Genomic DNA, 15,736 nt, shown 5'->3' with positions numbered 1-15,736 from the left:
GAGAGTGTGTGTGTGTGTTTTTCATCTGAAGAAGTGGGTTGTGCCCATGAAAGCTCATGATACCATCTACATTTTTTGTTAGTCTCTAAGGGTATATCTACACTTGCACCCTAGTTCGAATGAGGGATGCAAATGCAGGCATTCGAAATTGCTAATGAAGAGGGGATTCAAATATCCCGCGCTTCATTAGCATGCTCTCGCCGGCGCACTTGTCTGAATCACAGCTGATTTGAACCAGGAAGTACATGCTGGGACGCATTAGTTCGAACCAAACCCCTTGGTTCGAACTAACGTTAGTTCGAACCAAGGGGTTAGGATCGAATTAATGTGTCTCAGTGCTCACTTCTTGGTTCGAATCAGCTGTGATTTGAACTAGCGCGCTGGCAAGATCATGCTAATGAAGCGCGGGATATTTAAATCCCCGCTTCATTAGCAATTTCGAATGCCTGCATGTGCATCCCTCGTTCGAACTAGGGTGCAAGTGTAGACACACCCTATGGCAATGGTTCTCAAACTTTTTGGCCCATAAACCACCTGGCTCAATGTAAACTTTTCTGCAGACCACCAGTTGCTAATGGAAACTTTCTGTTAATTACGGAATTATGCCTGAGGCATTTTGCTAGTGCTGCAGCTAGGGAGACTGGTTTAATTTTAACAGATTAAGCATTTTAACTTTCTCATTTTAGTTTATCAAACTTCATTTTAAAGAAAGTAAAATATTAATTTATGTTGAACAAAAAGGTTTCAATGCTTTCTTTCTTTATGGCAGGTGTGGGAACATTTTTTGTTGGGGCCACTGACCCACAGAAAAATCAGTTGGGGACCACACAAATGAGAAGAAAATAAATTCCTCTAACCCCCTCCAATCCTCACTGATGAGGCCCCCAACTGAGACACTGCACTCCTCCAGCACTCCAACCCCCACAAGGTGAGGGCAAGAGAAGGGACCGAGAGGACTGAAGTTTGGGGCTTCCCATAGGCCAGATTTACTTTTCTGGGGTCCCGGAGTTAGTGGATTTCATGGACTCCCTTAGGCTCTGGGGTGGGGACAAAAATGAAGGGTTCAATGTGTGGGATAGGGTTGCCAGTGAGTGGGATAGGAACTGAGTGCAGGAACTGGGAGGAAGGTGGGGTGCAGAAGGGGGTGAGGGTACAAGGTCTGGGTCGGGGGTAGGGTGCAGAAGCAGGCTGGGAATAGGGTTTGTGGACAGGGGGAGTGAGCAGGAGCAAGGGAGAGTGAGCAGGAGCAAGCATGGATGTAGGAGCAGGATGGGGGTCGAGTGTCTGGCCACAGGGAGGGCACAAGTATGACCAGGAAGGAGGGTGCAGAAATGGACGGGGGAGGGGGGGGGTGTTGCCAGGAGGGAGGATCAGAGGGGCAGTTGCCCCCGGGTGCCATGCTAGGATGAACGCAGGAAGAATGTCGTGGGCAGGTCTAACATGGCTGCAAATTAATGGAGATTGCCTATCTCCTAGAGCTGGAAGGGACCTTGAAAGGTCATTGAGTCCAGTCCCCTGCCTTCACAGCAGGACCAAGTACCATCCCTGACAAATTTTTGCCCCAAATCCCTAAATGGCCTCTGCAAGGATTGAACTCATAACCCTGGGTTCAGCAGGCCAATGCTCAAACCACTGAGCTATCCCTCCCCACAAGTGCTTGCCCTGCACTTGCCCAAGCATGGCGCCTGGGGGCAACTGCCCTCCCTGCCCCCTCCTCACTACACCACTGGGGCGGGTGTCTGGCTAGGAGGGAGGCTAGGAGCAGACTGAGGCTAGGATGTCTGGCCAGGGGCAGGGAGATGGGGGCAGAGTGGCTGAGAGGGCTCAGGGAGATGGGGGGCAGCGTGCCCCTGAGAATAGGGCTGGGGTCAAGGTGGCTGGGGGGGATTGAGAGAAATGGAGGGGCAGGGGGCAAGGAGGATGGAATGGCTCAGTAAGGTGGGGGTGGGCAAGTAGGTGACCTCGGGGTGTCCTGTCCTGCAGGGATTGAGGTCTCACAGGAGTCCAGTCCATGGCACCCTCAGGGGTGGGTGCTGAGATGGCTTGGTCCCTCTCCCCAGACCAAGTCCCCATGAATGCAAAGCCCCGAAGGGCCCTGAGCCCCCACCTGCCTCCTGTATGTGCAGGGTCCTCAGGCCCAGCATCATCTCCTCCCACTGCTGCTGGGCACGGTGCAGCTCAACCTGCTGCTGGGGAAGGGGAGGCGCCGGCAACTTGCGCACCACAACAGCTGACCCCGCCCAGCTGAGCCCCATGCAGCCCAACCTGCTGCCTGCCCCGCTGGACCAACCGATGGATGTGCTGCTCTTACCATGGTGATGGGGCTCCTCCGTGTGCAGCTCCACAGCCTGCGCAGGGTGTGTGTTTGTGAGTTTGCTTTCTTCACCTCCCCGCCTGCTGGCTGGAGCTAGTGCTGTGGCTGTGCACTGACCGTGAGGCTGCAGCGGCAGCACAGGCTCCCTGCTGTACAGGGGTGGGTGGGTGAGCTCCTGCTGCAGACCACCTGGGTCTGGGAGGTGGCAGTCCGTGGACCACACTTTGAGAACCACTGCTCTAAGGTGCTGCAGAACTATTTGTTGTTTCTTAAGCTTTTTGGGTGTGTCTAGACTACATGGCTCCATCAATGGAGCCATGTAGATTAGACAGATCGGCAAAGGGAAATGAAGCCACGATTTAAATAATCGCGGCTTCATTTAAATTTACATGGCTGCCGCGCTGAGCCGACAAACAGCTGATTAGCTGTTTGTCAGCTCAGCACGCTAGTCTGGACGCTCCGCGCCGACCTGAAAGCCTTTTATCGACATCCCCGTTATGCCTTGTAGGATGAGGTTTACCGGGGATGTTGATAAAAGGCTTTCATTTCGACAGGGGAGTGTCCAGACTAGCGCGCTGAGCTGACAAACAGCTGATCAGCTGTTTGTCGGCTCAGCGCGGCAGCCATGTAAATTTAAATGAAGCCGCGATTATTTAAATCACGGCTTCATTTCCCTTTGCCAAACAAACAAATCTACATTGCTCCGTCGACGGAGCCATGTAGTTTAGACGTACCCTTTATGTGAAAGAGAGAGTGAGACAGTCTTTGTGACACAGATTGAGTGTGTGTGGCACCGAGATAGGAGAGTGTGTGTGTCACAGTGTATGTGACTGTCTGTGCCACACACACACACAGTCACTGTATGGCACAGACTGTGTGTGTGTGCTGGCTATGTTTCTGAGAGGAGACATGATCTGCCCTGCTCTCGTCTCTTCTCTTCTCCCCCTCGGCACTCCTCTGACTCTCTGAGTCACATACTTTAGACTGGAGCAGCTCTGCTAACTGCGTGTCTCCCTCTGGGACCCTTACTCATAGGAGATGGGGCATAGGGGCAAGGGAACACCCTGACTTCAGCACTCCCCCCTCCCCTCCATCCCCAGGTTTGCACAGCTAGCAGAAGAATCCTGGGAGAAGCTCTGCTACAGGATGAAGCAAGGTCGGGAGGGAGAGCTGAACACAGGCTGCCAGCTGTAAGTATGCACCTCTGCTAATCAGCTGTGTGGGCTGGAGAGAAATGCTTGGTGGGCCTGACCCAGCCCCCGGGCCTGAGTTTGTCACCTCTGCAGAAGCTTAAGCATTAGGGGTGCAGGACAGCCTCCTACTGTTTTATTTATCAGTCATTGAGGGTTTTTTTATTGCTCACCATTTTCATATGTTTGAGAAGAATCTCTCTCTTCAAAATCATCGGACGAGGACATGGTGCCTGTGGATGAAGCTTTTAGCAACTTCCTAGACTGGTGCCCTGAAGACAAGGAGGAAAGGTTTTACATTTTACAAAATACAAGATGTAATTTACTTACGTGTTTATGTTTTCTATAAAGTACAAAAAAGCTCCAAATCAACATTTAATTTCCATCGATGCTTTTTGTTGGTATGAATAGTAGGCAGAAGGTGCCATTCTTCTCACCTGGACTGGAGGTGGGAGAGTCCAGGGACCGGGATTCCCAGCTCCCACCCAGGCTCTCTGTGTCACTGTAGGATTTGTTTGCACCTGTAAAAGGCAAAGGAGAGTAGACAGATCATCTCAATACACTGACTCAGTTCTCAACAGCAGTCGCTAAATGACCCCGTCCATATCTGCCAGGGTCTTTGCCCTTCCTGACAGTGCCTCAGAACAACAGATCTTCCTGCTAATATCTTTTAAAATAGAAACACAGGCAGGACGAGAGCCTGATAATCCAAAGAGTAATCTGGAGGCATTTTGCTTTTTAAAGACCGTTAGGAAATGTCCTCTTGTGCCGGAAAATGGTTAAGGACAATTATTTCCTACCATAGTGAGATTGTTTCCAAAATGTCCTTGAGAGAAATTGTAAGAGGTTGAAATGGGGTGTTAAACCTGCAATGAAACCTGATGATTTAGGGGAGAAGAATGTAACACTTGAGAACACACTGTACCACTCGGGGGCTGGACTGAAGGAATGCCAAGAGAAGACTTGAGTCTGAGTGTGTGGGAGGAAGGTGTTGCCCCTCCTCTTGGTGTGTTTTAGTAGATTTTATGCCCTCTCTTGGCGTCTTTTCGTTTATTCTACTATTTTGATTTTTATGTTATGTTCTAAAATTTTGTAAGCTGCCTTGAATATTTTAAATAGAGAAGCGGGATAAAAATATTTTAAAATAAATAAATGCAATAACTATTGATGACACTGCCTATCCCAGCCCACTCTAAGGCGGTTTGCATAGAGATATAGCCAGGCATGACATCAAAAATGGAGTTATAAAAGCCATACTACAATAAAGGGGTCTGATAGCAAACAGGATGTTCCCAACCCCCAAATTGCCAGAAAATCCATAATGTTTTCACAGAACAGAATCTCCATTTCAGGTCACACACCACATGGACATGAGCTTCCAAGGTACATAGGCCATGAAACAGCAGGTCTGTACCTTTATTAAAATGCTGTAAGGTTTATGAACTGTGCAAAAAGATTACATTCAGTGTGACAGTCGGGCACCTGCCTTGTCCAGGACAGCATCTCCTGATTACACTCGGAATGACATTCACGTTGAGATTTTTTTTTGGAATACACCTGGTGTCTAACATGCATGTGGGCGGGGAGTGAATAAAACTGGATACTTTGTGACATAAAAGTACAATTTTCTGATTCAATCAGGGATCATATTTTCATGAACCTAAATCTCTTTCTATAAAATTGCAGCAGCCAAACCACACAGTCCCAGCCTGGAGTGAGCCCTGGGCTCCAACTCCAGAAGTTATAGGCTAACTGGTCCTTGCTCTTCTTGGCTATACACACGTGACTCAAGCAGCAGTGAACAAAGTTTATTTTTTAAAGAAACCTACTTTGTTCACTGTTTGTGGAAAACTGCTTTCCTGATGCATCTTCAGTGAAGCTGCTCTGATCGGTTGCAAAGGACGAGATGCAGGAATATTGCACAGCATTCTTTTTTCTGCCACTAGGAGGAGACCTAAGAATGAAATACAGAGAAACAAGGTAGCTGAGGGAATTTCTTTTACTAGACCAACTTCTGATTGTGAAAGAGGCAAACTTTTGAGCTATACAAAAAAAGGCTGGGACCAACATAACCACAACTATGCTTCAAATGAAATGAACAAGCAGGGGGTATTTTGTGTTTTAATTTTTTAAAATGGCTTTCATTAGTTAGCAATAAAATAATACAACAAATATTGCACCATAGAGGTACGTATGGCGTTAGAGACATATGAGATGACCAGATCCTTGCATTTGGGATTTTATAGGTAGTTTTATAGGTAGGCTGGATTTTTCAAAGACACCTAGAGCAAAAGAACACCAGATTGACAGTTAATACTAAGGCCATCAGAATGGCCACACTGGGTCAGAGCAATTGTCCATCTAGACCAGTATCCTGTCTTCTTAGAGGTAGGGATGTAAGCGATTAGTTGTGTACTCAACTACCCAGTAAGGCTAAGCTTATCGGGTAGTCAAGAAGGGGAAAAACTGGCTTAAAAGCTGGTCCCGTCCAGCCCCCAGTGCTGCCTGACCCTTTACCCTGCTGCCTCTATCAGAAGTGGGGGGAGGGAAGATGGGGGGTGGCCGGAGCTCCGGCTCCAGAAACCACCTGTGCTGTGGCTCTGCACTTTAAATGTAGTAAGAGCCTGGAGTATCTTACTACAGTTAAAATGTAGAGCCACAGTGGTCCAGAGTTGGCACAAGTTGGGTCTGCTCAGTCCCGGCTCATGATGGCTCTAGGAGGTATCACTGCTGAGGTTCTGCAGAGTGGCTCCCTTTATTGACTAATCATGTAGTCAACACAAATTGTATCAACTACATGATTAGCCAAATATCCTCGCAGAGAGGCTTATGAGAGAATGAACAGAACAAGGCAATTACTGAGTGATCTATCCACTGTTGTCCAGGACCTGCTTCTAACAATCAAAAGTTTAGGGACACGAGAGCATGGGGTTGCATCTCTGACAATCTAAGCTAATAACTATTGATGGATCTAGCCTCCATGCACATACCTTACTCTGTTTTGAATCTAGTTATACTTTTGGCCTCCACAATATCCCCTGGCAATGAGTTCCATAGCTGACTGTGCATTGTGTGAAGAAGTACTTCCTTATGTTTGTAATAAACATGTTTCCTATTAATTTCAATATAACTAAATTTAATATAATTTCCCTCATTTTTTTCTACAGGAAATACATAGAGATAGGTAGTTTGGAAATCAAACATCCTACATCTGAGATAGTGAGGATCAATTCATTACAAAAGTGAGAGAAATGACTTGGGGTACACAGCTGGGCCAAATCATCCTACTGTGGGCTCTAAGACTTATTGACCATCACAAGGAAACCAAGTAATCCATTGGGGTTTGTTCTCTGCTTATGTTAGTGGAAGCCATGTAGAGCCCTCAAGGGAAGAATACAGCCTTCTGCATTCTGGCTTGTGGTACTTGTTAAAATCTTATTATTATTAATAACCCTGAAGTATCACAAGTGACTTTACAGCCTAAAATGTTCTAAACGAGTCTTTTTAGTCAGCATATTATACATTTCAAGCCATGGAGCCACCAGCTCTGGTTCTGCATTTTTTACCTCCTCCCTGCAGGAATAAATGCTTCAAATTCAAACACCTCCATGGGGATCTCTTTCTTTTTCAGCTTCTGAATGAATTCCAGGTACTTCTCACCCACTTTGTAGGGCTTGCAGTACTCAGTCATGTTCTCGTACCCCTCTGGAATCTTCTCCGTCTGGTTCTGCTGCAACTTGAACATCCTCAAGGTGACCTTATGGGAATCCCAAAAAGCATGAAACACCTTTGGCCCAAGTGACCCTCTCTTCCCTGGTGTACTCAGTTCAGATTGTGAGCAAGGCTCCTGCACAGCCCCTGAAGTTACTCACACTTTTGTACTTATTGATACATCTGCCTAGCCTTTTAGTTTCACTTTATTAATTAAATTACACAAAGAACTGAACTTAATTTAAATAAGTCTTCATATAAGCCAGTCAAAACACAGGCCCCTTCCCCATTGACAGCTGCTGTTGGGACTGTATTTTAGACTAAGGATGTAAGGGAGTAGACGACTTCCTGATAAACCAATGCTTATTGGGTAGTCGAGTTGACTACTCTTTCCCCTGCTTGGCTGCCTCTGTGTCAGAGGCAGCAATGGGGAGGAAGGGAAGCAGGACCGGTGTTGGGGGGAGCTGGCCTAAAAGCCATTTTCCACCCCCAGCACCGTCTCTGCCTTGTGGAGGATGGGCAGGGGAGGCAGAGCCGCAGTGGTCCCCGAGCCGGGGCAAGCCGGGACTGCTCTAGCCCTCGAAGCTACTCTGGCCGCAATGGACTCTTACTACATTTAAAATTCAGAGGTGCAGTGGGGGTAGCTTCCGGGGCTCATGCAAGCCAAGACTAAGTGGACCCAGCTCACGTCAGCTTCCGGATGGCTGCAGCTCTGCCTTTTAAATATAGCAAGAGCCCACTAGGGCTCTTACTACATTTAAAATACAGAGCCGCAGCAGGGTTGGCTCCTGGGGGTGGCACAAGCGAGGACTGCCTAGTCCCAGGAGCTAACCCTGCTGTGGCTCTGCATTTTTAATGTAGTAGGATCCGGGATGACTGCGCGCCCAGCTCCTACTACATTAAACTGCACAGCCACAGCAGGGGTAGCGTACACTCTCCCATCAACTAATAGATTAGTTGATGGAAATTCCATCAACTACTCAATTAGCAAATTCATTGCAACTTAACATCCCTATTTTAGTCACAATCATGGTGAAGCTGGTGAGGGCTTCTCTGGGCAAGCCAAGAGAGGGCTTCACCCACTAGATACAGGATGAGCCTGCTCTCTAGTTTCTGTTTTTGTCTCCATCATCTGTCACCAGATTCAGCCTTGTCCCACAGACTCCTCTGATGATGCAGGAGGTCTGTGGTCACTACTGCTATGTATGAAACCACGGATCCTTGCAAAGTCAGCATGAAAAGGTATGAACTCAGTTCTGATAATGCTCTCAAACCACCATTTGAAGGGTTATCATCTGCAAAGTAGAGAAGGACCAGATGACCTGTCCTGACTGATCAAGTATCAGAGGGGTAGCCGTGTTAGTCTGAATCTGCAAAAGCGACGAGGAGTCCTGTGGCACCTTATAGACTAACTGAAGTGTAGGAGCATAAGCTTTCGTGGGCAAAGACCCACTTCGTCAGATGCATGTCATGCATCTGACGAAGTGGGTCTTTGCCCACGAAAGCTTATGCTCCTACACTTCAGTTAGTCTATAAGGTGCCACAGGACTCCTCGTCGCTTGTCCTGACTGATGACTTCCTATGCCTGTGGCAAGTGGCAGAGCAGTGTCATACGCACCCGTTTCAGCACCTCATCCCCTTGATAAATGAGTTTCCGGATGTGGGAGATAATCCTCTCCCGCACCTTCTCCAACTCCTGCCGACGAAAGTTGGTATCATTGATGCACATCTTGTAAGAAGCTTCGGTTTCCTGAACCTGGGTATAGCAAAATAAAGAATGAAGAAGCAATGACAGGTCAGGAACCCTGGGAATGATGGGCCAGAGACCACAGTGCAGCCACAAGTGGAGGTGACATGAGATAATGCAGAACACAACGGGAGATGAGTGAGATGGAGCTACAGGGTTGTTTATGAAGCATTTATATTAAATCTCAGTGCTGATTTTCAATATTTTTGTTGAAAACAATCATAAGATAGGAAAATATTTTCAAAAAAATTAAAAAATTCAGCAATAGCAAACAATTTTTCATGAAAAAGTTTGTTTTTTGGGAAAAAAGGCTATTTTTAGACAAAATAAAACTTTGGATTCAAAAACTGTTTGTCATCTCTAATTAACAGGCTAGTGACTTCAAGACCCATCTGTGCCACTGGAGCTTTCTGCATTCCTCTGCGGCACATTCAGTAGTAACACTAGCTGTTCAGCTTGCCGGGTCTCTACCGAGCACTGAATGTCCCTCTTTACATGAGAAATAAGCTTCTTCGGGGTCACAAACTCTTCTGGACTCAGTTGCCTTTGTAGATCCCCAAAATGGGAACAAGCAAAGGGTATCCAGAATGATGAAAGGCTGAAAACTCAAGTCCAAGCCCTGCTTAACAATACAGCCCAGCAGCAAAGGATGAACCCAATAGCCTCACGATATTTTACTTAGTACCCAACATTGCAAGTGCCTTCTAAGTGTGTTGTGTTTGTTCCCCAGTATGAGACAGCAGGCTCTGTGATACAAGCCCCTCACCTTCAGTTGTGCCTCCTCACGTGAGCGGCGCCGTTTCTCCAGCTGCTTGTTGGCACTGCCAGTGTGGGTTGCTGCTGTGCTCTGGTACTCATCCTCCGCCTTGGCGCTCAGCAGCTTTGCTTTCTCCAGCTCCTCACAGCGCTGTATGTAATGCAGGCGGGATTTGCGCAAGGATGACAGGGAATCATTCTGGAAGCAGAGAAGGAGGGTGGGATCACAAATCATAAAAGCATCTGGTTCCTGGGTGCCTAGTGTCACTTACCCTAAGGCTCTTGATAGCCAGGAGTCAGACTGTAGAGTGGACTCTATGCAAACATCACTTACAAACCCAAGGAGTAGGGCTAGAAATTAGCATTGCCTGACCCCTAGCCCTGTGCTCACCCCTCCTGATAATGCAGCTCTGATGCAGCACCATTCTCATTGTACACCTCCAGCTATTTACATATTAATGACGCTTGCCACTGGGCTTCAGAGCATGTGAGTCTGGCTAGCCTGCAGTTAGACAGCTGTGGCTGGCAGGATCATGGGGCTCAGATTAAGGGGATGTTTAATTGTAGGGCTCAGGCTGCAGCTCCAGCTCTGGGACCCTGCCACCTGGCAGCACAGTAGAGCAGGATGAAGAGATCCTGGTAAGGCTGCTGGCAGCATTTCTCCCTACAGGCTCTTAAAGGGCCCATGTTCTCAATGTTCTGGGCCTGCAACTGTCACTGGCTTTGCTCTCTCTCAGGCTCTTACCATTCTTTTCAGTTCCTTTAGCCATTGCTCTTTGAATTCTTTCCGCCACTTCTCAATTTCATTCCTCTTGGCTGCAAGTGGCTGCAAGGGAACAGGTACAAGTGAAAGCCACTGACCTACATGCTAGCGTAGTCACAAGCTGCAGAGTTTGATGCAGGCACTCCAGAGCCCTCTGGCCTATGTGAGATAGGAAGTCACACTTGAAGTAGACACCCATGGCTGGCCTACGCCACTTGACTTGAGCTTCCAGACCTTGGACTGTGGGGCTGTTTAATTGTGACAGATGTTCTGGCTGGGACCCAGCCTGAGCCTGGACATCTGCACTGAGATGAAACAGCCCAAGCCCGAGCCCCCCAAACTCGAGTCAGTGAGCCCAGGCCAGCTGCAGTGCAGACACACTCTAACTGCCACTGCAGCCTAAAGCTCAAACTAGTTCCAGACTGTGGGTGGGTCTCTCTCTCCCCCTTGCACATGCACACCAGAGAGAGGAATAGTGGAGTAGGGACAGACCCTCCTAGCCCGTTTCTCTCTCAGTGAGCTACTACACACAGATGTGCCTGGGACCCTGCAGAGTGAAGCACCAAGCTATGGAGTGTGTGATCCCCCTTGCCAAGGTCTGGCCATCCTGGATGCATGGAATAATGCGTGGGCTGGGCTGCCATGAAGTTCAGCTCTGGAAAGGGACTGTGAATAGGTCCTGGATTTGTTGCCTTCCAGTCACTCCAGTGCAAATGCCTGCAGTTCTCTAGCAAGAAGGCACTGCAGAGTCCACCTAGCCGCGAGAGACAAGCTGAGGCTCTCTCACTGTCACTGTTGAGCTGAGACAGCTGAGATACCATATGGATAGTAGTCATGGGAAGGTAAAGAGAGAGACAGTGTAAGGTTACCACCAGCTCTGGCAGCCAATGCTGTGAGATCAGAAACCAAAGCTCCCCAGATGCTGCCCTGCTGGGAAGTAACTTCCCTTTCCCCAAAGCTGAATGTGAACTTCCTTCCTGTTTCTTGGGTCAGATCAGAGCATCTAGTTCCCACAAGATCAGTGGGCCCTTGAGCACCAGTGAGCTTAGACTGTCTGCCCTGAGCAGGAGACACAGTACCTGGTAATATTCTCTCAGCTGCAAAGCCCCTGCGGTCTCCATCTCTGAACTCCCAACCTTGATGTCATGTTCCAGGACCAAACTGTAGAGTAGCTGGAGTGGCATGCAGACCTGGAGAGGCAGGGAGTGTACATACCAGGTAGTCACCACAGCTTTTCCAGGTGAAAGAGCTTTTGCTTTTTAGGAATAGAAATGGTTGTCCATGTTGCTTACAGCTATAGCAAACCTCCACTGTTCATCACAAAGGAGCAGCAAAAGAAATTTTTATTTCTGCTTCTTTCACTTGTTACAAATGCACCCTTTTGTCTGTTAGAACAATCTTTATTCCCTTCAGAGCCACTGGGGAGGAGTCAAAGAGGATAGCTGCACTGGGGCCCAGTGATTTAAAAGAGCCTGGAGCTTCTGGCTGCTGCCACTACAACTACAGTCATGACAGCACCCAGAGCTCAGAGTCCTTTAAAATTGCTGCTGGACCCCCTGGCTGCGTGGGGTGGCTAGAGCAGAGCTAGTCCTCCCATCCCCTCTCTCAGGGGCTTGGCATTTCTGTCCTCAGCCCTGGTTCCCTTTATAACTATATGGAAGAGAAAAGGAATTGCCCCAGCATTGTGGGTATTATCAACTATGACAGTTAATGCTAGAAAGAAGTTTTGGAAGGGATATAAAACCTCTTTCTTCAGGATTTAAACTAATCTCTAATTGGGATGTTACGGAGTAGCTCCCTATAGTATTTCAGCCATGCTTCCAAGCACCGTTTCAAAGGGGCAGCGCCGCACAGCTGAGCCGGGGATCAGCTATGCAGCAGCTGCCCCTTTGAAATGCCTTCTCCGCACGTTTCAAAGGGGCAGCTGTGGCATCCGAGGTCAGCCGGGGGACTCCCCAGCTGGTCCCAGGCTCCGTGCGGCATTTTCCCAGAACCCGGAGTCAGATGAAGAGTCCCCAGCTGATCCCAGGTTCTGCTGAAATGCCACGTGGAACTAGGGTCAGGGATGCGTAAGTGCCTATCCATTAGTCCAGCGTTTCTCAAACTGTGGGTCCCGAGCAATTTAAAGGGGGGCGTGAACAACTGAGAGGGTGGTTGCAGCAGTGGAGAGGGAGGTTGCGAGCAACTGAGAGGGGGGTCGCGATATCACAAGTTTGAGAACCCCATGACTAGACAATTAACCGAAATTCCATCAACTACTCAACTAGTCAATTAACTGCATTTTAACATCCCTAATCTCTAATAGGGATGTTTAATCAACTAATTGACTAGTTGATGGAATTTCCATCGACTAGTCAATTAGTTGATAATCAGGGGAGCTGCAGCAGGATCAGCTCCTGGCCCCAGGAGCTAACCCTGTTGCGCTTCTGCCTTTTAAATGTATTAAGAGCCGGTAGAAGCTCAGCGAGGGGTGGGAGGGAAGGGACCTGCCACAAGCCACGATAGCTGATTCCTGGCTTGCACCAGGTCTCCCCGCAGCACACCAACCTTTTGAATGCATTAAGAGTGGCAGGCTCTTAATACGTTTTAAAAGCAGAAGTGCAGTATCTGGGACTGGGTGTGAGCTCGGAATCAGCCGATTCCTGGTTCCCGCTACCCCCCTGCCTCTTCCCTCCCCCCCCCAAAGACAGTGCTTGGGGGAACTGGCTTTTAAGATGGCTCCCCCCAGCACTGGCTCCTGCTTCCCCCCTTGCTGCCTGTGATAGAGGTACCAAGGAGGGAGTGACTAATTGAGGATCTAGTCGCTTACATCCCTACTCTCTAACTAGTAGGAGTTAGGATGAAATCTTATAGGAAGCAGATTACCATATAGCTGCCAAATTAGCTTCCTAGTGTGGAGTTTCTTGCACTTTCTTCTGAGGCTTCTGGTGCTGGCTACTAGCAGAGACAGGATACTGGACTAGATGGATAATGGGTCTGATCCAGTCTGGCAAGTCCCATGTTCTTATGCTATGTCAGCATTTGGAACATCCCTAATGCCAGTGGCGGACAACAAACAGCTGATGGGCTGGACATGAGTCAACAGGTTTAGCTCCTGGATTTCCACCGCTGCTGTACTTACCTACTCCTCCACAGGTACAGCCATTTCCAGCTCCCATTGACCGAAGATCGCAGTTTTCAGCTCATGGGAGCTGTGGGAAGCAGTGTTCTGGTTGGTGTCGCTTCCCGCAGCTCCCATTGAGCAGAAACAGTGCTCTGTAGACAACAGGAGCTGCAAATATCTATATCTGTGGAGGCGCAGACACATAAAGTGGTGGTGGGCCACAGGGACTAGCCATGGCAAACCGCCACCATCTTATTGCCCGCCTCCTACCTAACGCCCTTGCTCAGACCTCTATGCAGGAAATGACTGAACTTTGCAGCATTTGTACTTTTAACAAAATAGAAATCATGTGCTACAGGCCTCAGCATGCTTCAAAACAGAGCTGATGTGGCTCTGTGAGTGATGTATACACAGTGTCACAATAGGCCTTCTTTACAGTGAAAGCAATCCAAGAAGGAAAATCCCAAAGAAATTATACCTGTTGGTTAATGGCATATCGGCCTGATTCTGCTATCTTCACAATGCTTTTGGCAAACTCTATTTCTGCAAAAGGGAAGAACAGGTTAGTTTCTTGATCTATAGTGGCAGGGGGTTGGCTCCCAAGAACAGAGGTGTTGCTCAGCTAGGTGTTGTGAATGAGCGTCATTCTAAACTAGGCAGAGGCACCATTTCAGAATTTGGTGGATGGGGGCAACTTTAAGCATGATTCCTGCAGCAATTTTCTACTGTGTCAATAGTCCACAGTAACTTATAAACTAGTCCCAATGTAGCTCAATCTATTTAAACTATTTTTTAATTAACACTAGGGTCTATACCTTTAATAAGAATCGCTATCTTGAGTAGGGATGGGGAAACCTACAGCCCCTGGGAATGTACGGTGTCTCTCTTTCTGCTTCTCAGAGGGGAGCCACATCGGGGAGAGCTTTTTTTCTCCTCACTTGGAGGTCAGGTCAATGAGGTGGCCCAAAGTTGAGTGTGAGTGAGATGAGTCTCTCTCTCTCTCTCTCTCTCTTTTTGCTTCTCATTTGTGTGTGGCCCCAACTGATTTTTTTCTGGCTTTATTTTCCGAAAGATCCCTGTCTAGACTGGTGCTTTTTTCCGGCAAAGCTCCGAGCTGGAAAAAAGCGGCAGCCATGTTTCTGCAACTGAAGCGGGGGGAGGGGGGGGGGATTTAAATCCCCGCTTCATTTGCAATTGCGATGTGTCTCATTTGCATCCCTTTTACGGAAAAGGGATGCAGTCTAGACACAGCCATATAGGACCTTAGTATGAAATTCCTTTAAATATTACATTAGTTTGTTGCTGAAGATTATAAAAATCCTTGCATAGATTTTAGATACACAGTCTGGCTATGTCCACACTACGAGTTTTCTCAGCAAAAAATATGCTAATGATGAGGGCTCGGTAAACCTCCTTTTTTGAGGAATAATGATCTTGCAGGAAAAGAGGTTTTTGCTCAAAAAGGAAACATCCACACTGCATGTTTTTGCGCAAAAACCCCAGCAAAAAAAGGGATCGGCAGAAAATATGCAAATGAGATTGTGACTCATTCAAATGAGGCCCTCATTAGCATATTTTTTGCCAAGAAAACTCATTGTGTAGACAGCCTCGGAGTATTCATCTTTAGGCTTAAATGCATGGATCTTCAGACAGGACTTAGGGCAGGGCCTTGGGGATGTGGGGAGGGTGTGCAGTGAGAGTGAGAGTAGGGGTAAGGAGGGGCTCAGGCTAGGACATGGGTTCTCAAACTGGGGGACACGCCCCCCTGGGGGGCATAAAGAAATTTCTGGGGGGGCATGAGGTGACCCAGTCCCCCCTGTCAAGTCCCTCCCCCCCCCCCAAGAAAGAGCCTGGTCTGTCCATCTGCTCAACGAGTTTTGCTGCTATTTTTCGCTGCTATTTTTGGCGTGATGCCAAAAAGTTTGGGAGCCACTGGGCTAGGAGGTCCCATCCGGCACAGGCATTTTTTCTCACTGCAGCCTCCCTGGCTACCAGGGGCATTTTCTCTCCCTCCAGTCCTCCCTAGCCACCAGGAGTGTTTTCTCTGCCCCCAGCTGACCCCCTGGCCACCAGGAGCATTTTCTCTCCCCACAGCAATCCCATGGCTGCCAAAGGTGTTTTCTCTCCCCTGATCCTCCTCTGGCTGCCAGGG

At 48.2% G+C, this 15,736-nt stretch overlaps 1 protein-coding gene across 4 annotated transcripts in view; it reads right to left on the bottom strand.

Moving 5' to 3' along the window:
- Positions 1-15,736, bottom strand: part of GMIP (GEM interacting protein) — a 61,889-nt gene that overhangs the window by 18,636 nt on the left and 27,517 nt on the right. For 3 of the 4 annotated variants that reach the window (XM_075902463.1, XM_006130253.4, XM_075902464.1), the window contains exons 6-14: positions 14,063-14,127; positions 11,561-11,671; positions 10,464-10,544; positions 9,729-9,917; positions 8,834-8,971; positions 7,071-7,261; positions 5,334-5,458; positions 3,942-4,025; positions 3,678-3,776 (exon numbers count right to left, since the gene is read on the bottom strand). In XM_075902463.1, the coding sequence (XP_075758578.1) occupies positions 3,678-3,776; positions 3,942-4,025; positions 5,334-5,458; positions 7,071-7,261; positions 8,834-8,971; positions 9,729-9,917; positions 10,464-10,544; positions 11,561-11,671; positions 14,063-14,127 (1,083 nt within the window). Of the gene's footprint in view, positions 1-3,677; positions 3,777-3,941; positions 4,026-5,333; positions 5,459-7,070; positions 7,262-8,833; positions 8,972-9,728; positions 9,918-10,463; positions 10,545-11,560; positions 11,737-14,062; positions 14,128-15,736 lie in introns of those variants that run through there. The other variant, XM_075902465.1, reaches the window with a different exon arrangement.

The sequence above is a fragment of the Pelodiscus sinensis genome, chromosome 19, assembly GCF_049634645.1.
Source record: "Pelodiscus sinensis isolate JC-2024 chromosome 19, ASM4963464v1, whole genome shotgun sequence".
NCBI lineage: Eukaryota > Metazoa > Chordata > Testudines > Trionychidae > Pelodiscus > Pelodiscus sinensis.
Note: the sequence above shows the minus strand (reverse complement) of the source record. Positions and strands in the feature narration are given on the sequence as shown.